General features: G+C 37.9%; 1 protein-coding gene across 3 annotated transcripts in view; it reads left to right on the top strand.

Moving 5' to 3' along the window:
• Positions 1 to 24,965, top strand: part of CUL1 (cullin 1) — a 90,640-nt gene that overhangs the window by 31,938 nt on the left and 33,737 nt on the right. For all 3 annotated transcript variants that reach the window (XM_006217539.4, XM_072964283.1, XM_072964282.1), the window contains exons 3-6: positions 18,859 to 19,033; positions 21,113 to 21,280; positions 24,570 to 24,620; positions 24,833 to 24,923. In XM_006217539.4, the coding sequence (XP_006217601.1) occupies positions 18,859 to 19,033; positions 21,113 to 21,280; positions 24,570 to 24,620; positions 24,833 to 24,923 (485 nt within the window). The remainder of the gene's footprint in view (positions 1 to 18,858; positions 19,034 to 21,112; positions 21,281 to 24,569; positions 24,621 to 24,832; positions 24,924 to 24,965) is intronic.

Raw genomic sequence — 24,965 nt, 5'->3', positions numbered from 1 at the left:
TTCTGTCTCTGTGAATTTGCCTGTTCTGGACATTTCACATAAATGGAATCATTCAGTCCTTTCTATGACTGAATTGGATGGATATTCCATATTTTGTTTATCCATTCATCACTGATGGTCATCTGGGTGGTTTCTACTTTTTGGCCATTATGAGCAGTGCTGTTGTGAATATTGTATGAGTTTTTGTGTGGACATGTTTTTAATTCTCTTAGATATGTATGTAGGAGTGGAATTGCTGGGTCATGTGGTACATAGAAAACTTTTAAGGAGGGTAGAATCTATGCAAATGAGAGGATGTTAATCCACTCAGCAGGGTTGTGTCTTGCTAGGTATGACAAGGTTTGGGTTTTTTTTTTTAAATTCTTGTAAGTAATAGAGCTAAAGGTGGTGATTCCAGTGGCGAGCCAGCAAGCCACTTGGTTGGATTTCTGGTGTTCAATAAAACACGGGAGACCACGGGAATTTAGTCGCTGGTTTTTCCTCCAGGGAATTTATTAATTGCAATTTCTGACCAAATCAGATTAGTTCTTTACCCAATCAAATGTTTTGCTTTTAGAACTCTGAGAAAGTAAAGACTTTGTCTGCCAGCTGCAATTACTGAATTCTTTTATTCTATAAATAATTATAATTTGTAGTTCTAATATCTTCTATTTTAATTCTTTTTGGAATGCTACTCTTAAATTGAATGTTACTCTTCCAGTTTTGTCTGAGAAGATAACAGCTTCATATAGAATGGGGACTCCGAACTGAGTCTAAAATATCTGACATTAATTCTTTAGATATTATTTATGAAATCATGGCTACCATTTAAGTCCTCATGTCTGAATCTAGAAACTGCCTTTATCCACTGTAAGGCCTTCAGGTTTTGTATTTGAATGAATCACAGTTCTCTGAATATTTCCTTATGAAGTTACCAAGAAGAGGGTTTTGATCAATTCTTAATATATCAACTTTTAGGATACAGATGAAACAGAACGTATACTTGTATTTATTAATTTAATTATTGACAGTCATGAAGTTTTATTCCCCCTTCACCTGCATTTCTAGGTAGAGGAATTTGAGTCATCTGACACATTTTTCTAGAACACATCTTCACTTCCGTGTAAGATACAATACTTTTTTTTTTATTGAATTATAGTTGATTTACAGTGTTGTGTTAGTTTCTGGTGCTCAGCAGAGTGATGCAGTTCTTTTTCAGATTCTTTTCCATTGTAGGTTATTATAAGATACTGAATATAGTTCCCTGTGCTATAGAGTGGGTCGTTATTTATCTGTTTTATATATAGTAATGTGTGTATATGTTAATCCCAAACTCCTAATTTACCATTACCCCCCTTTTCCCCTTTGGTAACCCGTAAGCTTGTTTTCTGTGTCTGTGAATCTGTTTCTGTTTAAGATGCAATACATTTTGTTTGTTTTGGGGGTTTTTTAATTGAAGTATAGTCAGTTACAATGTATCGATATCTGGTGTTCAGCATAATGTTTTGGCCAAACATACATACATATATTTGTTTTCATATTGTTTTTCATTATAGGTTACTATAAGATACTGACTATAATTCCCTGTGCTATGCAGAAGAAATTTATTTTTTATCTGTTTTATGTATGGTAGTTAGTATTTGCAAATCTCAAACTCCCAATTTATCTCTTCGCACCCTGGCCCCCCCTATAATCGTAAGTTTGTTTACTGTGTCTATGAGATCATTAGTGTTGTCTTTTTCTTTTTTTATTTATTTATTTATTTTATTTTTTTTTACATTTTTTATTGATTCATAATCATTTTACAGTGTTGTGTCAAATTCCAGTGTTCAGCACAATTTTTCATTCATGGACATATACACACTCATTGTCACATTTTTTTCTCTGATTTATCATAACATTTTGTGTATATTTCCCTGTGCTATACAGTGTAATCTTGTTTATCTATTCTACAATTTTGAAATCCCAGTCTATCCCTTCCCACCCTCTACTCCCCCCGTAACCACAAGTCTGTATTCTCTGTCCATGAGTCTATTTCTGTCCTGTATTTATGCTTTGTTTTTGTTTGTTTGTTTGTTTTTGTTTTTTAGATTCCGCATATGAGCGATCTCATATGGTATTTTTCTTTCTCTTTCTGGCTTACTTCACTTAGAATGACATTCTCTAGGAGCATCCATGTTGCTGCAAATGGCATTATGTTGTCGGTTTTTATGGCTGAGTAGTATTCCATTGTATAAATATACCACATCTTCTTTATCCAGTCACCTGTTGATGGACATTTAGGTTGTTTCCATGTTTTGGCTATTGTAAATAGTGCTGCTATGAACATTGGGGTGCAGGTGTCATCCTGAAGTAGATTTCCTTCTGGGTACAAGCCCAGGAGTGGGATTCCTGGGTCATATGGTAAGTCTATTCCTAGTCTTTTGAGGAATCTCCACACTGTTTTCCATAGTGGCTGCACCAAACTGCATTCCTACCAGCAGTGTAGGAGTGTTCCCCTTTCTCCATAGCCTCTCCAGCATTTGTCATTTGTGGATTTTTGAATGACGGCCATTCTGACTGGTGTGAGGTGATACCTCATTGTAGTTTTGATTTGCATTTCTCTGATAATTAGTGATATTGAACATTTTTTCATGTGCTTTTTGATCATTTGTATGTCTTCCTTGGAGAATTGCTTGTTTAGGTCTTCTGCCCATTTTTGGATTGGGTTGTTTATTTTTTTCTTATTGAGTTGTGTGAGCTGCTTATATATTTTGGAGATCAAGCCTTTGTCGGTTTCACTTGCAAAAATTTTCTCCCATTCCGTAGGTTTTCTTCTTGTTTTATTTCTGGTTTCCTTTGCTCTGCAGAAGCTTGTAAGTTTCATTAGGTCCCATTTGTTTATTTTTGCTTTTATTTCTACTGCCTGGGTAGACTGCTCTAGGAGAACATTGCTTAGATTTATGTCAGAGAATGTTTTGCCTATGTTTTCTTCTAGGAGGTTTATAGTCTCATTGTATATTTAAATCCTTTAGCCATTTCGAGTTTATTTCTGTGTATGGTGTGAGGGAGTGCTCTAACTTCATTGATCTACATGCAGCTGCCCAGTATGCCCAACACCACTTGCTGAAGAGACTGTCTTTTCTCCAAGGACACAATACATTTTGAAACTATATGTTGCCATAAGGCAGTTTTATCCCAGCCTCAGTGTGCATAGCAGTATTTTTAAGAGTTTTCTCTTTCGGCTGCATGTTCAGTCTCCCATGCAGCGGCTTATCTGCACTGCCCTTTAGAGTAATCTCCTACAGGCTGGTTTCCAGTGAGAGATTATCTGACACTTGGGATTGCGAGGTTGTGTTTCAGGTTGGGAGGTGCTTTTGTTCCTGGGAAGGAGGAGCAGGCTGTGTGTCTCACTGTCCTAGAGTCAGGCCTTTTCAGGAGCCGGAGAGGGATTGGGCTAGAAGGGGAGGAGAGGGAAGACCAGTGAGAGAAAAAGGAGGGTCCTTTCTCCATCATTCTAGCTCACAGCTAAAGCAAGATTGTAACCCTGTTTATCCTGGAGACCCACGGAACATTTTCTAGAGAAAAGTAACCTACTTCTGGATGTGAAATAAGTATTCTTACAGGGCGAGGGTAGAGCTCACTGGTGGAGCACGTGCTTAGCATGCACAAGGCCCTGGGTTCAATTCTGGGTACCTCCATTAGAATAAATAAATAAACCTAATGACCTCCTCCCACCAAAAAAAAAAATTTTTTTTTATTTTTTAAAAAAATATTCTTAGAGCTGTTAGGAACCTCTGGCATTTGTTGGTGCTATGACAAGAAGGTGGGTTGTTATACAACATAAACATTTTTCTTGATTTTTTTGCAATTCAAAATGGCAAAGGAAAGGGAATTGGAGGAAAGAAAAAGAAAGTCAGAGCATCTGCAGTCAGAAAGATCTAGTTCAGTTAACTTTGTTTAAGCCATTTCACAAAGTCTTTCTTTTCCTTCTAAAGTGTAGCCTTAAGCCCTTGCTTCCTGCTGTGTCTGTTCAGCACTTCTGTTCAGTACTGATTTTCTCTGTCTTAGGTATTATAGTTACAACGCAACAAGGTTTTTTGGGGGGGTTTTTTTGGCAGTAAACTATAGGAGTACATTCTGTGCAAGTGGGTAAATAGTAGTAGGTTTCCCTTTTTTTGAACTTAAAATAGGTAGTGAAACTTCTTATTCAGTTTATTGACACCATTATGTTCCGAGCACCGTGCCTGACCCAGAGACCAGGGCAGGTCTGAGTGGAGGACAGACAGGTGTGTGGGTCCCTGTGCTGGGACTGAGAGCCGCTGTCTGATCTCGTCCAGGCCTCGGGCCACCTGGCTGCAGGTGGCTTTTGCTGGGCCCCAGGTCTGCCTGTTCCGCACCTCCAGGTCAAAATTCTTTGTATCTGAAGTCATCATTCACCTCAAGTCATAATTTTAGCCTTCTTGGAGTCAGTTTAAACCTCCACATTGATGTCTTTCTCTTTCTTTTTCCCCCTCTACCTGCAAAAGTTCTCAAACTCTCTCATAGAAAAGTTTTTCTCCCTGTAGAGCTGTGAGCAGAATTAGTTTATTCTGTTTTTTCAGCCTGTTTTTAAAAGTTCTTTTCCCCCAACCAGAACACTAAGGATCTCATGCAGATTTCCTAGGCTTGGCTGGTTGCCTCTCCGCAAGGGACAACATAAGCACACTCAGAATTTGTGTTAATCTCTGACCCGACCCCCGGGACACAGTTCACCATCCCTGCCTGGGGCAGGGCCATGTGTTCGCCTGTGTTATGCAGGGATGACGCACCAGGACTCGCTGGTCCTGCTGCCGCTCAGCCCTTGCCAGCTGCGCTGGCTGTCACTGCACTGTCACCCTGCTCAGTGTCACGCCTGCCCCTCGCCAGCTCCTCCAGGGGAGCTGTGGATGCAGGGGCCGTGTTCCGGGCAGCAGCCTTTCTTCTCTGCCTGCCTGCTGAATTCTCTTCCCTTTCTAGACACTCAGCCTCCTAGAGAAGCAGATGAAACAGAAAGAGTAACAGGTTGTTTGCACAATAGAGTAATGATGCTCCACATCTATTTTGAAATCACCGTCTCCAATCAGTGGAGGTAGTTGGACATTTCTCATGTTGTACATTTTACGTTAATCTGATTTTGCTCATTTAATGAGCATGGCTTACATCAAATAAACCTAAATATGTAAAAGTATGTGATATTTTTTCCAAATGTACACTTCTGTTCACATGTATATATTTAATCCCTGCTTTTAGAATAAGGCTCTGAAGGGTTTTAACTGGTTCACAGAAGTGCAAATGGTCAGTAAGCAGATAGGGAATTTTTCAACCTCCTAATTATTAAAGAAATGAAGAATTGAAGAAATTTTAAACCTGTCAGTTTGAAAACAGTTTTCAGGAAGTGCTCACAGCCAGTGTTGGCGAGAGTGAGGAGGGGAGGGGGGAGGGGGAGCCCCTGCGGTCAGACGGGGTGTTAGTTTGCTTGGAGAGAAGTTTAGAAATATAAAGATGTAAAAATGTACTTTGGCCCAGTGATTTTTTTTTTTTAACTTCTAACTCTGTCCTAAGGAAATAGTTGTATTCAAATTGTATGTGCGAGGCTATTACAGCATATTTTCATAATAGGAAACAATGGAAAACAGCCGCAGTCTTTAACATTAAGGGTTTGGTATAAAATGGCTGTAAACAGCCATTAAAAATTCACTGAAGAATATTCGTTGACATGTAATAATGTTCGTGATAAGGGGGAGAACAGGATAGGAAGTGGTGTGTGTGCTCTGAACCCCCGGGGCACCCTCTCTGCTTTGGGAAATCTTTACCTGGCATTGAAAGTGGCTGCTGTAGGTGTTGGGCTTAAGGTGATTTTTTTTTTTTTGATCTGTGCTTTCTAGACTTTCAGGGTAGAACATACATTTTAAAATACAGTTCATTCGTGTTTGCTGGTTTTCCTTATGTGAATGTAAGTCCCAGTTACTACACTCACTTGCAGAATTCTCTCTACCTTTCGATACTGACCTGGTACTATTGAAATAGTTTTTGGAATTGAGAAATTGTATGTATCTTCGAGAGAGAGAACCCACAGAAATTATCATTATATTGCGTTGTTGCCTCTAGAAGCAGTTTTTTAGTTTTTATTAGTATAAATATGGTGTTTAGCTTTTTTCTCCTAAACTTGATTCATGGTGTGTATACTTTGAGCACTGTCAAAACAAATTTTATTGTTAATCATAGTCTGTTGGCATGCAGTCTTTGCTTTTGAAATAAGTGTGCATTTATTTGCTTCATATGGGATATTCCTTTTCAGAGCTGTTCCTCTCACAGCCTAGAGAGAACTTGATTCTTATAACTTCACTGACAACAGTAGAGTGGTCGGCGGGCCTGCTGCTCTTGCCAGAGTGCGCAGGGGAGCACTTGTTGACGTGTGAAGATAGGAAGGATTTTTAATGCAGCTTTTAGCGCCGAGTCTTTCCAAATGATTTTAATACAAGCAGTTGTTTAAATTTCCACTTGAAGTTTCAGTTGGGTAAGAAGGGGTAATAGAGTGTGGTTCTGTTCTGTTTAGTTTTACTTCTTTAATTAACTTTTCTTTTAGAAAATGAAAATGGCTTCAGTTTGGTAGTAACTGAAAGTGGCAAATTGATTGCCTGGCTGGTTTACTTTACGGGCACTGCGTGGTGCTGGGTGACAGCGCCGACACCTGCCTTTCCTGGAGCCCACACAGGCTCCCTGGTCCTTCTCGCCCCTTGCAGTCTCACACATGAGTCCTGGAGGTGGCCGGGGCGGGAGGCTGCCTGGGAATTGTCTGGAGCTGGAGCTTTGCCTTTGACCTCTTTGCATCTCACCCGGCCCCTTTCACGGTGACTTGTCCCTACCAGTCATGGCAAAAGGTGTGTTCTGGCAAATGATGAGGCAGGTCTAGGATGGAAGAGTCGTGGGTCTGCTTCAGAGGCGGAACCAGGCTTGGCTGTGGAACTCTGAGTGCTGCCAGGCTCCCTGCCATCCCGGCCACTGTGGCCAGAGACCCCACGTGTCTGCCTAAAGTTCCCCCACCCCCGTCTTCCCTGGGCTGTGTTGCCAAAGGAGCTCCACCAAGGAGCCTTTTGAAAACAGCCTCAAAGTTTTAAAAGTCAGATACATGGGCTTGTCAGGATCTCACCACCTTAGTATAAAACAACCAGCCCACTGACTACTGAAGGAAGCTTCTTCTGAACTGCCTTTTAGGTTTTTAGATTACTTTTACCTCCTGGTGATTTTTTTCCCCTAATTACCCCTTAATTCCTATATTTACTTTTCTTCATATTCTTCTTTGTTTTTCTTTAAAAATAATTTTTGATGTGACCATTTTCTTTTAAATGTGAGTCATTTATTGAGTTTTTAAAAACGGCAGACTTTGGAGTAAATGATCCATTAACACGTAACTGCACGCGCTGGACCGGCAGGTGGGAAGCATGGGCTCCAGGCGGGGAGGTGCGGGAGGAGCCCTTCAGCCCGGAGCCTGAGGCCGGTGGTTGCCCCGCAGTGGAAAGAGCCACTGCCGGTAGTTTGGGAACAGACACGTCCATTTCCGAGTCCTCCTGAGACATGGCTCGCCCTCCCCTCCAGACGATGTGCCTGAAATACCACAGCAGGGCTGGTTCCTCGGGTAGTGCGGGGTATGTGAGGACGGCTGGGTCCCCCCGCAGATGACTTCTCTCTTGAAGCTTTTGCATTTTCCAGGGTGCAGGGTATATCTCAGTGGTAGGGTGCGTGCTTACAATGCATGAAGTCCTGGGTTCAATCCCCTAGTACCTCCCTTAAGAAAAAAATAAATAAAATAAAAACCTAACTGTCTCCCCCCTTCAAAAAAAAAAAAGAGAGACAATCTGCTTTTTCCTTTTCTGGTAACATTTCCCCACATAGTAAGTTGATTTAAAGCCAAGATAAAAAAAAAAAAACAAACAGAGTGAAGATCGTGTGTCCTCAAAGCTATGTAGGTCTGTCTGAATGAGAGGCAGTGGTTCTTGCCTTTCTGCCGACGCTGCCTGGGTTTGGTGCAAGGTAGTTCACTCCTCCCTCAAAAGTACATACCTGTTGGTATCTTTCCCTATGAACTCTGTGTCTGTTCCTCTTCAGGAAAACAGCAAGCGTGGCTTCCCCAGGCCAGCATTTTATACGAGGACTAGTGAAGTTTTAGGCTGAAATCTTCCACAACTGGATGCAATTACTCATTTTTTGTGGATTCAAACTGTTTGTAGGAAAAACTGCATGAACTCAAGAATAGATCCATTTGGGGGCTCTTTAATATATAATTTTTGGTTTTTTAGAGAAATAATCCTGTTGCAAAATTTAGAAGTCCAAAAAGTTACACAGTGAAAAGTGCACATCCTTTCCATCATTCATGTGTCTCAGCCACCTGGGCAGTCCCTGAACTGCTTTCTTAGGCATATTATCTACACATACATACACACATACAGAAAACGAGTGTCTGTATGTAACTTAAAAATAACCTTTTACACAGTTTTCAAGTGTAAGTAAACACATGTCTGTAATGGTTTCCTGGTTGTCGATCCTTGAAGAGAACTTTCTCTGAAACCTCCTGTGAGTGTGAACAGAAACGGTCTCTTGACATCATACCATTTTTGGCTTATATTTAATCACTTGTAATTGTTCGTGTATAATCTGTAAACGAGCGTCTTTGTTAGAGACAGTAGAAAAATTCATTTTTCCTTATTTCTTTGATCACATTTGTACTTTACTCAGGAGTAGGAATTGTCTTAACAATTGGTTCTGCTACTTAAATGCTGTTAGAAATACTGAAGATAAATACGCTGAAACCAAAATTGATTTTGGCAGATAGTCCTCCAAATGTGTAATGTGTTTATTTCTAATAATTCATAGTTTGGTCAATTTGTGTAAGTAAATTTTAGGATTCGACTTAGATACTGTGATTTTGTATCCCATTTTATTTTTATGGTCATGGATATTCTGGCTTGTATTTTTTATTTTTCTGTTATGTTTTAGGTATTCTTAAGCTTTCTCAAATGCCTAATGAGGTAGAGGGATGGTGTGTGTGTGATGTAATGTTTGATGATCTCATTTCACTAATTAGGAGGTATGTGGTGGTGGGTGGTGCAGACAGCTAATACTGCAGAGGAGATGCTCAGAGAAGGGAGAAAGACCGATACTACCAAGGTTGGGACGTTTCAAGAACTGGGAGAGTTTAAGTGGACCACAAAGGATGAGTTTAGATAAGGAGAAAAAAAGGGATGAAAGTCTTGCAGAGTATTGCTGGAGGGAGAAAGATGAATGTGGATGTGGAAGGGCCCTCTGGGAGGACATGGTGGTGGCTGGCTTACATAGGTGGAAATGGCTACGCAGGTTAGCTTAGCTGGCTTGGATAAAGGATGATGCCAGATGATGCTGAGCGTTGAAAACCAGGTAAGTGAGTTCGTTGTTGTTTATTTTTTTTAAGTGTTGGAGGTCCATAGAGATGGATATATGACTTTGAGAATTGATGACTTGACGTATACAGGTTTTAGGAGATGAATCTGGAAACCAAATGGGATTAAAGCAGGAAAGATCAATGGCATGGAGAGACCTAGTGGGTCTTAGTAATCCAAGTGTGGTGTTGTGTAAGTTCTGAACAGGGTAGCGGTGATAGAAATAGAAAACAAAAGGAGCAAATTTCTGGGGTTCTGGTTGAAGGTGAAGTTTATGTTTTGACTCTCCCGTTTGTGACATCACTAAAATGATCCTAAAATAAGTTTTAAATTAGTGAAGACAAAGAACGGAAGACAACAGGCGTCATAAATGAGAATTTAACAAATTTTTTTGGAAAATGAAAAGCAGATAGAGCCTCACAGTACTGACTGCTAGGTTATAGGAAGTCCCAATTTAGAGGGTACATACCCAGAGGAGGATGCTGGGGAGGGAGCCACTGCAGGACCGGAGGAGCTGGGGATCTGAAGGCTCCAGTTTGGCAGAAGGTGGAGGTGCGAGACTGGGCAGTGCTTAGGAGACGAGGGATAGACTGAAAATCTGTAAAATTAAAAGCTGGCCACTTCCCTCTACTCAAATAAGAACACTTGGCAGTTAAGAGCCTGCATCCCAAGCAGAAGACATGGTGCTTCTGTTAGAACACATTGAATGGAACCTTCTCAGAAATTCGGGAATGGGAGGCCTTGCAGAGGTTGACATAAATAGGAGCTAGCAACAGTGGCTATGATGGAAAGTTAGCATTTAGACTGATTGGTCCCTAATTCCGTATCAAAATACTGATGGTGGTGCTAGAGACGGAACAGTTCTCTGGAAAAACTGAACGGCTCTGAAAAATAAATGGACTCACTGATATGAAAGGATACAGCAGTGAGGTGGCCACTCACCCATTCAGAACTGTGGCCCACCAGCCCCACTCCGGGGGCTGGGCTTTTAGTACCACATCGTTATGAGTATTAAGGATTAATAATTGTATGAAAGGACAGAATAAACAAATAGAATAAAAGGGAATAGGAAGAAATTGATAATACAGGAAAAAGAAGAGGATGTTTTAAAATGTAATATTGTCTGACATGCGAAGCTTCTCATTGTAGCAGTAGATTAGGAACAGGATGCTATGAGAAAAGAACTCATATTTGAAATGGTAACTCTGATTTTAAAAAATGTAACAGAAGACCCAGAAGAACAATAAAAAGTAAAACAAAAGGGCAAGTAGCTTTGGAGACAGAAGTAACCCGAGAGGCCTAATATCTGACTATTAGCAATTCTAGAGAAAAACAGGGGAAGAAGATTTTAAGAGAGAGTGTAAAGTAACTTCCCAGAACTAAAGAATGCTCAATCTCTGGTACCCAAGATAATAAAGGAAAAAAAGATTGATGGCAGGAATAAAATCATGAAATTTCTGTGCACAGAGAATTAAGAGATAACCAACAACCTATGGACTGAATATGAGAACAGGATAAAGTTCCTGGATGAGTATTGCCTAGTGGGTCTAGAGAGCGGTCAGTCTGAACTGGAGCTGGAAGCCGGGGAGCTGTTGCAGTTGTTCCCAAAATTAAGACCATGAGTGTGTTGAGTGAAACTCAGCCTTAAATTATCCACAGTAACATACAGGGCATATCAAAAGCCCTAAGCTTGTCCTTATAAAGAAGCACTTAGGGAAAGGGAAGATGATTTAGCAGCTTCATATATTGAAATAGTTGGGAGTCTGACCACCTGTCTTATGTGATTAGCCCATCACAATGAAATTAGCCAAGAGCACCATTCCAGTCTTTTTTTTTTTTAATTGAAGTATAGTCAGTTATAATGTGTCAATTTCTGGTGTACAGAACAGTGTCCAAGTCATGCATGTATGTGTATATATATATATATATATATTCATTTCATATTCTTCTTCTTGAAAGGTTATTACAAGATATTGAATATAGTTCCCTGTGCTACACAGAAGAAATTTGGTTTTTTATCTGTTTTTATATATAGTAGTTAATATTTGCAAATCTTGAACTCCCAGATTTATCCCTTCCTACCCTCTTTCCCCCAGTAACCGTAAGATTGTTTACTGCGTCTGTGAGTCTGTTTATTTTGTAGATGAAATCATTAGTGTCATCTTTTTTTATCTTTTTAGATTCCACATATGAGTGATATCGTGGTATGTTTCTTTCTCTTTTTGGCTTACTTCACTTAGAATGATGATCTCCAGGTCCATCCATGTTTCTGCAAATGGTGTTTTATTCTTTTTTACGACCAAGTAGTATTCCATTGTATAAATACACCACAACTTCTTTATCCACTCATCTGTTGATGGACCATTCAGTAAGTCTTAACAGATGAACCAAAGTTATACACAGGCATTTGTTCAGAAGTTTCATACATGACTGGTTTTATATCTTTGCTTTTGATTTTACATAATAAAGCATTTATATTTGTCTTTGGATAAAGACATCAGAAGTTCAAGCGTTTTTGTGTTTTGTAGGTTGTTACATGTTATTTTCTGTCTTGGAGTTTCCAACCTTTTATTATAAAAAATTTAAAACACACAGAAAAGTCAAAGGAATTTTACAGTGAAGATCCATTTTACTGTACTTGCTTAATCACATGTCTGTCTATCCTTTATTCCCCTATCCATCCATCCTTTTTATTTCATACATTTCAGAATAAGCTGTAGACATCAGTACACCTCTCCCTAAATGCTTAGGCATGTACGTCGTTAGAGCTGGATGTATGTTTATAGTTTCCAGGAGGTAAGTGTTGACTAGCACAATTGCCTGTGTAACCCAGAGCCCTTTCAAGATAGTCAACATCCTTTATGCCTCCCAGTTAATGTTTGCCTTTCCCAAGGCAACCACCATAGATTAGTTTCACCTGTCCTAGAAGTTCATGTAAAAAGAAGCATAGAGTATGTACCCCTTCGTGTAAGCTGCTTTAACTCAGGGTATTTTTGAGATTTATCTATGTTGTTGGAAGTAGCGGTAGTGTTTCCCTTTGTATTGCTGAGTGGTATTCCACTGTATGGATACCACAGTTTCTTTGTTCATTCTTCTAATGATAGCTACCTGGGCTGTTTGCAGTTTTGGGCTATAATGATTAAAACTACTGTGAACATCTAAGTGCATACCTTTTTGTAAGCATAATGCTTTTATGTCTCTTGAATAAACACATAGCAGTGGGACTGCTGGATTGTATAGTAATAGTATGTTTCACCTCATAAGAAACAGACAAACTGCTTTTCCAAAGTGACTGTATCATTGTGAATTCATGTGAGCAGTGTTTATGAGTTCTAGTTGTTCCACAATTTTGTCAACACTTGGAATGTCATTCTCTTTAATTTTAGCCACTCTTGTGAGTATGTTGTGGTATCTCACAATCTTAATTTGCATTTCGCTAATGATGAATGATGCTGAGTCCTTTTCATATGTTAGTTGACCATTTGTATGTCATTTTTTGTAAAATATCTGAGTCTTTTGCTTTTTCTTGGTTCAGTTTTGGATTAATACACTTTTAATTATTGAGTTGTAGGGGTTCTTTATATATTTAAGATGCCAGTGTTTTATCAGCTGTCTTGCTAATACTTTTCTCCAAGTCTGAGGCTTGCTCTTTCTTTTCTTAATGGTGTCATTGAGCAGATATTTTTTATATTGAGGAAAATGATTTGTTTTATTTTCTTTTACAGTTAACATCTTCTGTGACCTATAAGAAACCTCTGCCTAGATCACAAAGATACTCTGTTTTCCTCTTGAAGCTCTGTGGTTTGGGCTTTTACGTTTAGATCTGTAATCCATCTTGATTTAATTTTTGTATATGATGTGAGGTAGGGCTTGAGGTTAATTTTTTTTCCCCATGTGGCTATCAAGTTATTCCAGCATCATTTATGGAAAAGACATTGTCCTAATTGGTTGCTTTGGTCCCTCTGTTAAAATTAAGTGACAATATAAGTATGGTGCTGTTTCTAGAATTCTTTTTCATTGATATATATCTATCCTAAATGGATGATATGTTACTAGCTTGATTTGTTTCTAATTTGTAAAGTGTTTTTGCATCTATATTCATGTGGGATTATTGGTTGGTGTTTTCATTTTTTGTTAATTTCTTAATTACTGTAGCATTATGAAAATTCTTGAAGTCAGGTAGTACAAGTCTCCAACTTTGTTCTCCCACCCCAAGATTTTTTTGACTATTCTAGGTCCTTTGCATTTCTCTATAAATTTTATTGTCAGCTTGTCAATTTCTACCCTAAAAAGTGCTGAATTACAATTAGGATCGCATTAATTTTTTAACAGCAGTTTTATTGAGATATAATTCACACGTCATACAATTCATCCATTTAAAGTGTGCATTTCAGTCGTTTTTGTTATATTCAGAGATATGTTCAATCATCACATTTTAGAAAGTTATCATCACCTCAGAAACCCTGTACCCTTTAGCTGTTACTCCCTTAGTCCCCCACCTCCCACTAATCTACTTTCTGTCTCTGTAGATTTGTGTATTCTGAACATTTCGTGTAATGTAATCGTATATGTCATTTTATGGAATGAAGAGTGTGCCCCTACCGCCCAAATTTGTATATTGAAGCCCTAATCCCAATTTTACAGTATTTAGATGAGACCTTTGGGGGAATAATTAAGATTAAATGAGGTCATAAGGTGGGAACGTAATCTATAGTACTGGTGTTCTTATAAGAAGAGTAAAAATACCAGAGAGCTCTCTCTCCAAGGACACAGGGAGAAGGCAGCTTATCTGCAAGCCACGAAGAGAATCTTCACCAGAAATCAACCCTAATGACACCTTGATCTTAGACTTTTAGCCTCCAAAACTTTGAGAAAATTAGTTTCTGTTGTTTAAGACACAGTCTGTGATACTGTGTTCAGGCAGACTGAGTAGACTAATACACATGGTCTTTTGTGACTAACATCTTCCACTTACCATCCACATGGTGGCATATGTAACTATTTCATTTGTTTTAATGGCCAAATAATACTCCACTGTATGGCTGTACCACATTTTGTTTATCCATCAATTAATGGACATTTGTATTATTTCCACCTTTTGGCTATTATGAATAGTTCTGCTATGAACATTTGTGTACAAGTTTCTGTGTGGATATGTTTTCATTTCTCTTGGGTAGGAGTGGAATTTCTAGATCAGAAGGTAGCTCCATGTTTAACAATTTGCAAAACAGCCAGACTTTTCCAGAGTGCTGTACCATTTTACTTTCTCACTTTCTCAACTGCGTGAGTGTTGCAGTTTTTCCACATCCTGGCCAGCATTTGTTACCTGATTTTTTTTGTTCTAGCCATCCTAATGGGTATGAAGTGGTATCTCATTGTGGTTTTGATTTGCATTTCCCTGATGACTAATAATGTGTCTATTGGCAGTTTTTATACACTTCCTTAGAGAAATGTCTGTTCAGATCCTTTGCCCATTTTTTAATTGGGTTGTCTTTTTATTAATGAGTTGTAAGAGGTTTATATATTCAAATACTTTATCAGATATATGATTGGTAAAGTGTTTTCTCCCAGTCTGTGGGCTGTCTTTTCCTTTTCTTGACTGTGTTCTTTGACATGAAAAAGTTTTAAATTTTGATTAAGTGGAGTTCATTTTTTCCTTTGGTTACATATACTTTTGGTGTCATATCTAAGAATCTCTTGCCAAGTCCATGGTCATGAAGATTTACTTTCATGTTTTCTTCTAAGAATTTTGTAGCTTTGGCTCTTATATTTAGGTCTTTGATCTGTTTTGAGTTCGTCTTTATATGCGGTGTGAGGTAGAGGTCCAGCTTCATTCATTTGCATTCATTTACATGTCACTGTCTAGTTGTTCCAGCACCATTGTTGAAAGACCAGTTTTCTCCCATCGAATGGTCTTGGCACCCTTGTCAGAAATTACTTGTCCACAAAGATGGGGGTTTATTTCTAGAGTCTCAGTTCTGTTCCATTGATCTGTGTCCACCGTATGTCAGAACCTCACGGTCTTGATTACTGTGATTATGTAGTAAGTTTTAAAATCATGAAGTATGAATGCTTGCTTGAACTTCATTCTTTTTCAAGATTATTTTGGGTCCCTTGCAATTCCAGATGAATTTTAGAATCAGCTTGTCGCTTTCTACAAAGAAGCCAGCTGGGATTCTGGTAGGGACTGCGTTGAATCTGAGGTCAGTTTGGGAGGTACTCACCTTAATGACACTGCCCTTCCACCTGTTCCGGTGTAAGTATTTGAAGTACACATTTCTTTGTAAGGATTTTTAGCATCATTTCACAATTTTCGGTTTGTTGTATTTTCTTTATCATTTAGTATTAGACAATTTGATTTTCCTTGTTATTTCTTCCTGACTCTTGAATTTTATAGAAATGTGATGTTTAATTTATTTGGGGTTTTCCAGGGTAGCTCATTGTTACTGATGACTAATGTGAAAGCCCCACTTAAAATGAGTTTAAAAAATCCAAAGTTACAAAGCAGAGGAGAGTCCACATGAACAAGTCAGCATATAGAAGAAACAGCAGAATTACAGCCTCAAGAACTTCAAATAGAAGGGTCTTTGGCAAAGCACTTCTAAGTATATTAAAAACAATTAGTGATAGAAAAGAGTCAAGAATATAAAGGAACAAAACGCTATGGCAAATAAGACAGTTTTTTTTTAAGCAATAAGGAAATTCTACAAATGTAAAATAAAATTTTTAAAAATAGCAAATTTGACACAGCTGAAAGAGAAACACTTAACTTGATGTGGCAGGTAGATCAAGAAAAATTAGAAGAAGTGATGGAAATAACTAAAGATGTAAATTGAGATATAGAAGGTGACATGAAAATGAAAATGTCCAAAATATGCATCATAGAAAAGCTAGGAGAAAATAGAACGGGGGTCAGAAACTTTTGAAGAGGAACTAACCTGAGAATTGACCAGAATTGGTGAAAGACAAAATATGCATGACACATTTAAGGTAACCATCACAAGAATGCGAATAAAAAGTATAACCCCAACATAACAAAAGAAGTAGATGGAATAAGGAAACTGTTGATCCATTAGAAGGGAAAAGGGAGAGAACAAGACACAGAGAGAAAAGAATTAAAATTGAAAATGCAAACTAAGATGGTAGAAATCAATCCAGACAGCAGTATAATCTTAAAGCCAAACCTGCCCGCCGGAGGCTGTCAGACTACTTTAAAAGTGAGTCTTACTGTGGTGATTTGCAGTAAACAAACCAAAACACAGTTACATAAAGCTGAAAGTAAAGAGGTGGAATATGAGTATTTGTGGTAAATTCTAGCAAAAGATAGGAAGAGCCACGTTAACATCATATAGATGGGTTTCTAAGGCCCATTGTTAGGAATAAACATGGCTACTTCCCAATGATGAGATGAACATGTCACCAGGAGTATAATCCTGGATTTGTACACTTGTTAACAGGGCCTCAAAATGTATGACAGATATTTTAGAGAGTTATGAGACAAACTGACAAGTCCACAACTGGATAGGGAGGTTTCAGTAAAATTTCTCAGTAATAAACAGACAAATCACCAACAAATAGATTTGAAAAATAAAATTGACCAGCTTGCTGTAACAGATACCTGTGTCCAGAAGTTAGAGAATGGACCTTTTTTTCAAGCACGTGTAAAGAAAATCATGACTTATTCAGCTACAAGTCTCATCCCATTTTAAGGAAACTATCCAAAAAAATGATATTCTCTGATTAATTTTAAAATGAAATTAAGGAGTTTTTTTAAGGTAAAAAAATACACTTTGGAAGTTAAAATTTTTTAACTTAATCACAAAATAACTAATAATGGAAGAAAGAAAGTATAACTGAATAAGGAAAATACATATTTTTTGATCTTTTATTATTGAAATATAGTCAGTTTACAATGTGTCAATTTCTGGTGTACAGCATAATGTTTCAGTCATACATGAACATACATACATTCCTTTTCATATTCTTTTTCATTATAGGTTATTATAAGATGTTGGATATAATTCCTGTGCTATGCAGTATAAACTTTTGGATTTTCTTTTGGATTACTTGGCTTATGTTTCTCTAGAGATTAATTTTTTTCACATTGTTTTGAATTAGCTTAATTCATTAAAGGTAATAACTTTAAGATATTTCATACTAAAATATTTTTAAAATTTCAGATGAAATGTTCATATGACTGCTTAGAAAGGCCTTCTCCAACTTCAGCTCAAGAGAATGTTCATGTGTATTTTCTTTGTTTTATGGTTTCAGTTTGTATATTTTAATTCCTAATCCAGTTGTTATATATTAATTGGAACATGGATTTTTTCTTTCTTTTTTTTTTCTTCCCTTAACAGAGGCCCTGGGGATTGAACCCAGGACCTCATGCAAGCCAAGCACACATTCTACCACTGAGCTATATATACACCACTCACCCTGCCACCACCCCCAGCCTGGAATATGGAGTTTTTTTCTTACCCATAATGCCCTTTATTCAGTAGTCTATCCACTGACTTGAAATAATATTTATACAGAAAGTTCTTAAATACACCAGAATATTTTGTTTCACGATTTCTCTTTCTGTGTGTATCAGTGTCTCTCTGTTAACTTTATCCAAGTTAAGTACATGCAGATTGACTGAAATGGTATTAAGGGTCGTAACAAAGCATAGCTCCCCTCCATCAGTCTCCGTGGTGCACAGGGCTGCTCTTCTGTGGCTGATCAGGTTCAGACATTCATGACTTTTGTGATGAGAGGACTTGGTCTCTTGCCCTGCATTTCTTCTGCTTTTCCTTTTTCCTTCTCCAAGTATAGCTTTGTTTAAATCCACTTAAAAATAATTTTAAAGTAGAGTTTTGGTTATTTTTATATTTATAACATATGCTTCTGGAATATTCATAGCTGAGCATCATAACAGACTACAGTTGTAGCTTTTTTTTTTTTCCTGAAGCAGATAATTGCTTTCTTCTTCTTTCCATTAGTCTTTTTGGTACGAATTGCCGATTCTTATCTTCTGACATACTCTCAGGATAGTGTCCAGTACACTCTCAGACAGTTGTCCACAAGGCAGTGGCATGAGACGGTCTAGAAGGTCTAGTGTTCTCTCGGCGGCCTTCCTCCAGAACATCCGCCCTCCTCGGCTGGCTGACTTTTAGCTTTATTGATGTGTGAATGGGATCTTTTCCCACTCTAGGTTCAACAGGTGTTTGTTGATACATGGGAAACATATTGGTACTGAAATATCTTATAAGAAAGTATGTTTGCAAAAAAGGGGGAGGATATAGCTCAGTGGTAGAGCACATGCTTAGCATGCACAAAGTCCTGGATTCAATCCCCAGTACCTCCGTTAAAAAACAAATAAATAAACCTAATTACCCCCCTCTGGGGGTTTGGGGGGGAAAATATGTTCACATTAATCACTATTGGCATTGATGATACACATTGATTTCCTTAACTTTTCTCCAAGTCACGTTTATAACTACTGCACAAGTGTTCACCAGTCAAACCAGGCGCGAGGGGCTGGTGTCCCTCCTTCTAAATCAAAAAAGGGACAGACGCCGGGGGGAGCTCAGTTTGTTGGATTGGAGTTATACAAACGGCTTAAAGAGTTTTTGAAGAATTACTTGACAAATCTTCTTAAGGTAAGACGTTTTACGTATACACTGAGCGTTTGTAATAGAATGTAAAAAAAAAAAGGTGGTGGTGGAATAATAATTCTAACTTAAATGCTGAAACTTTCACTGTTGTTTGTCCATTGTTTTTGACACTGACATGCACCTGAAGATGTTCTGCTGTTTCTTGGTTGTTTACCTGTTGTGAAGATGAAATCTTCATAAGCCATATTCTGTTCTTTTTAATTTATTAAATTTAGAAGTTTTTGATAGCCTTACACCATAGTAATACTTTATTAAATTACTAATCATAATGTAAAGTGTATAGTTATGAATTCAGATTACCTATATTATATTTAGAACCCAATATGCTATTATGTATCAGAAAGTATAAATAACCCGTAAGGTTATCGAGCCTTTGGTAACCACATTTCCCAGTGTGTTCTTGCCCTTTTTACACATGGTTTTGTAGTATATTTAATGAAATTGTGCCCTGGCTAGGATGGGTTTCAGGACAAACATCCGCTCTCCTGTTCTGAGCCTTTTGCTTGGGCAGTGATGTGGAGTTTTCCCCTTCATCTTCTGCCTTTTTCCTCCTCAGTCTCCATCCTCTGGAGCAGAGGCAGTGTGATGCCTTCCATCCAGCCACAGGGTGGGCCAGTGGCTCCTTCATCTGGTGCCACACACACGTAGAGTGAATGAAGACATCTACCCTCTCTGCCCTGGAAAGTGCACTCTCTGTGTATATGTTTTAAAGATGTTGGAGTTACCCAGATAATAGGTGAAAAATTTCAACATGCTCCAAAATTGTTTTCCTTAATATATTTTACAGGGTAGTTGGAAACTTAACACCACTCTAGCAGACCATAGTGGACTGACCACAAATCGTGACTAAGATAGTACTGTTTTCACGTTCCCTTAACTGTGTTTCTAGTGTCTTGCTGAAGCCACTATGTGTCCTTATTTTTATTCACAACACTTTGTAAAGTGAACACTGGAATTAATTATTCTGTAGTCTCGGAGTGAGGAACAGTATATTGTGCTGTGAAAAGGTGTTGCTAGCCATGCCATCAGTGATATTTTTGCATTTTAGAAAAGGACATACATACACTGTAATCCAGAATAGCTTAACTTTCCATGTTCTGGTTCATTTCTTAGGATTTAAATTTACAGAAACAAAAATTCGGCCGTATCAAGATTGTGATCAGGTTTTCACGTGGCCTGTTGGACCACCTGTGCCCCTGCACTTGTGGAGCTTCAGTTTTGTCCAGCTGCTTCTGCTGCTGGCGGCGGACTCTGGGGCTGAGAGCAGTTCCGGGATGGCCTGCCCTTAGTTCAGGGAGGGGCCCCTCCCGGCCCTCCCCCGCCTCTCCTCCACCACGCTGTGCTGATACTGCAATTTAGTGCCCCCTTTTAAAGGGGAAGACTTAACTTCGGAGATGTCATTGATACCTCAGATAAAACTTCAAGTTAGCTTCTTTCAAATAAAAATTTGCAGTTTAGGCTGTAGAGACCTCAGTAAAAATAATTTTGGTAAATGAACATTTTCCTCATGAGGTCTTGTTAAAAAAGAAATAATGTACTGCTATACCATATATTTTATTTTTTACAAAAATGTAACAGATTACCATAAAAGACTATAGATTTTTCTAATTTTTAAGTATAATGAATGAAGAATGCGCATTAAAAAATCAAGTAGTCTTGGTCCTATGGTCTAAATTGTTAATTGGACATTTCAATTATTTTTTAACAGGAAATATCAAAAATAGGGATACACTGAAGTGAATTCTTTATTTGTTAATGTGAAGGAATTAACCCTCACTGTAAAAGTTCAGTGTTCTTTTTATGAAGGTACATGCATATTTAATACCATGAAAAAGGTTCCAGTTTGAGATGAAAGAATTTTTATTAAAATTCCCTTTAGTCTAATCTTCATGAGCTCCATTCTTGTGAGAATTCATATTAATGAGCATGTTTTGTAGACAGAATAATTTAGGGAACCCATCTAAAACCACACACACCAGTGTATTTTAATGCAATAAATTTGTTTTAGTTAATTTATCATGTGACCAATTAGTCATCTGAAAGCTTCAGTTCACCTGTTTTTAGGACGGAGAAGATCTGATGGATGAGAGTGTACTGAAGTTCTACACTCAGCAGTGGGAAGACTACCGGTTTTCCAGCAAAGTGCTGAACGGGATCTGTGCCTACCTCAATCGACATTGGGTTCGCCGCGAGTGTGACGAAGGACGAAAAGGAATCTATGAAATCTATTCTGTAAGATTTTTTGTACACACTTTTCACCTGTGTGTTTTCTTAATGATGCAGATTCTTCCCGGGGGTCGAGGGGGATTTGGGCAAATACTAAGCACTTTTCAGAACAGTAAGCCAGTTTCCTTTGTTTTAATGTATCAGTAAGTGACCCTTAGATATTTTGTGGCAAGAAAGGAGAAGGACGCGTACACTGGAGTTCTCAAATACAGTCTGCACACCTCTCCGTTTGCTCTGAGAAGTTTCTTCTTCAGTTATCTGACCAACCCTCAGGCTGAGCCGGGAACTGTCCCACTGTTAGCCAGCGGGGCCCGCGTCCGGGCTGCGGTGGGTGAATCCAGTCCTTTACTCGGGACTCAGGCCTCAGTGATCAGCCCTCCCTGGTCTTTTGGGATCTGAGAAACTGCCTCAAGGAGGGCTTAAGACCACACGAAAATAGATTTTGAAAAGGCAGAAGCTGAACTGTTAGATCATCTTCATTAATATTGTATCTTCAGTCCAGGAAGCTTTCTCTGGGCCCATGCATTTTCACAGTGCGGTCCCCAGACTTGCATCGTCCTTACCTGGAAACTTGTTAGAAATGCAAATGGATGGGCTCAGCACAGACTTACCTAATTAGAAACTCTGGAGGTGGGGCCCAGCTGAGTGTTTTTAGCAGGTCCCGCAGGTGATTCCCATGCACTGTGAAGTTTGAGAACCAATCAATTAAGGGAGGACTCAGAACAACGGACAGTCTATCTGTTCATGATGGGCTGTCAGATACACAGACAGTGCCCCTTTTGAACCAGTAGTGTTCAAATGTCAGGTTCTGCATAATGAGATTATCTCCATATCCAAGAATGTTGCTATAGTAATAATGCTTTGTTGCTTTGCTTTTGGCAAATTTAATTAAAATAAAAACACTATGTGTCAGACACGTGACATTTTTTTCATTTGTATAGCTCAGTTTATACCAAACTTGTGTCGCTTCATAATGGTACTTGGTTATATAGTTTTAACAAAACTTTTTAGGTTTAGTGTTTTGATTTGAACCTTTTCAGTTTGTCTTTTCTTTTCCACGTAAAAATTCTTGAAACTGAAAGTTGTCAGTGTAGGAATCAGCATGATTTTGATTTCTTCTTAGAAACCCACTTGACCAAGACACCATGTATACCCTGTAATATCACACGCTCCTGTAAGTCATTATAGTTTTTTAACTTTCTGTGTACTATTTTCAAGGTTTGATTTGCTTTTAGTTTTTTATTTACTTTCAAAATTTACAGTTCCTACATCCTTGAATGCCAGTTAGTTTGGAAATATAATATGCAGCCATAACTTTTAGCAGAGGATACTCCTGTCTAGAAACAGCGTTGCCTCTAAATGCTCTGCCAGTGAGCCTGTTGGATTCATTTAAAGTTCAAGTATCAGTTGACACGGGGTAGCGGTTCTTGTGCAGTGATCTCTCTGCATTTTCCGGAATCTCCAGAAGATGGGGATGCTTGTCATGAAATAGAAAGTTTTACTTCTTTCCCAGTAATTTTTTCTTTCTTTTCATTTATAGACTGTTGTTGGTTTCCTTTCAAGTCAACCAGAGGACATAAACTAGTTTCATTATTAACATATTAAAGTGATTCAGTATGATTTTTTTTCCCTGCATCTGTTCCTCTGAACTCTCTCTGATTCACCTTTGGTCCTCCTTCCTTATCTTGCCTGGTTCTTTTTCCTTTCTTCCTTCAAAGTGACAAATTACCGAGTCAAATTAGGTCTGTCTAATGCTGTATTAACTTACAAAAATATTGGAAAAAGTTATTTTTAAAGGCGTAGTATCTTTACTAGAAGTTCATGGCCACACATTGTATTTTCCCTGCCTCACTCCTGCATGAAGCAGGTCTGAGGAGCAACAGAGAATTTGCACAGGGAGAAGTTCTTTTCAAAACCGTACCCACTAACTCCTCCCCCACCAGGGTGCATTTCTCCTAAAAAGTAAGATTCTTTCTTCCCAGCATCTTTTTAGATATCATAGTTTCTAATTCTGTAAGGTGGTTTTTTTTGGTGGGGGATGGGAATCAGGTTTATTTATTTATTTTTGGAGGAGGTACTGAGGGTTGAACCCAGGGCCTCGCGCACGCTAAGCCTGTGCTCTACCACTTGAGCTATCCCCTCCCCCTTGCAGTTTCTAATTCTGAAACAATCTTTATTCTAGTATTAGATTTAAGTATATATTGTTCATACTTTATTAAGAATGTTTTTCTCTTAAATGTTGCTTTCTTGCTGCCCTTTTTGGTAGAAATTTTTTCATTGTGTAAATTAAATTTACATATCTTTTCAGAACTACGTCTCTTACATAAACTGAGTTTTATCTATGGTCAGACCTGAGAAAAATAAGACTGATAGCATTTACATTTAAAGTTGTTTCTTAGCAGTGTGTATTTGAATGTTAAATTGTTATAAATTTGAATTTTACTTTAACTGAATAATACCTCTCTCAACAGTTTAAAGACCATATGTTGAATTATAATCTTTCTCTTTTGGGGAGCATTCTGTAGTAATTTTCTGACATAGCCTCTATTGAGAAGTTCCAGAAACTTTGCAAAATGTATCATACACACATGCACAAGTAAAATGGGAAATTTGAATAATGTATGTATAACATTTGTTTAAAATGTACAATTGATACATTTACAGTTTTATGCATCCATGAAACATAAAACAGCACAATGAAGAAATAGAACTTATTAGATTTTTATAGTCTATTTTACTGAGTTTTAGGAAACTATGATAGAAGGGATTATCTTCATTAAATGTTTTAGGTAAAAAATTACATTTGAGTCAGAGAACAATTTTATAGATTGAATCCACTGTTGCCCTTTAAGCTAATATGTATGTTCTCTTAATTTTCTTTTTATTTTAACTGTTAAAATATGAGCTGATAAACATCCATACTTTAATGCCTCTTGAAGTTGTGAACTCAAGAGAATGGCCGTCTAATTTCATCATGACGATTTTTACCAAGTTTATAATCTAGAAATAGTGTTACGTATAATCAAGGATTCAAGCTATTCCCTGTGGCTTCAGTTTTGAAAAAACAGTACAAATATAGACTTTTTTTTTAATTGAAATATGATTGATTTACAATATTGTATTAGTTTCTAGTGTACAGCATAGTGACTTGGTTATACATATATACATATATTCTCTTTCATACTCTTTTCATTATAGATTATTACAAGCTACTGTAGTAATACTGTGCTATAGAGTAAGATCTTGCTGTTTAAAGTATAGACATTTAATGCTGTTTCTTTTTCTTGTCATCCAGCTTGCATTGGTGACTTGGAGAGATTGTCTTTTCAGGCCATTGAATAAACAGGTACCTACTTGTGTGAGTGTGTACCTGTCTTCCTTTTAAAACCCCTTGCACATTTCATTTCTAAGCCATTTGTCTTCCTCGCTCCTTTGTCATGTCCTAAAAGTATCTCTCATCTTGCATTTGGTGGATTTAAATATTTAAGAGATGTATAGTGATATAAAGCATACTGTAGTCTGTAATCTACGTGTCTTTTTCCTATATCCTTTCTAAAGGTAACAAATGCTGTTTTAAAACTGATTGAAAAGGAAAGAAATGGTGAAACCATTAATACAAGACTGATAAGTGGAGTTGTACAGTCTTACGGTAAACAATTTCCCTTTAATTTATTCAAAGTTTCTATATCAA

The sequence above is a fragment of the Vicugna pacos genome, chromosome 7, assembly GCF_048564905.1.
Source record: "Vicugna pacos chromosome 7, VicPac4, whole genome shotgun sequence".
Lineage (NCBI taxonomy): Eukaryota > Metazoa > Chordata > Mammalia > Artiodactyla > Camelidae > Vicugna > Vicugna pacos.
The sequence above is the reverse complement of the archived record's forward strand: the minus strand, read 5'-3'. Positions and strand labels throughout refer to the sequence as shown.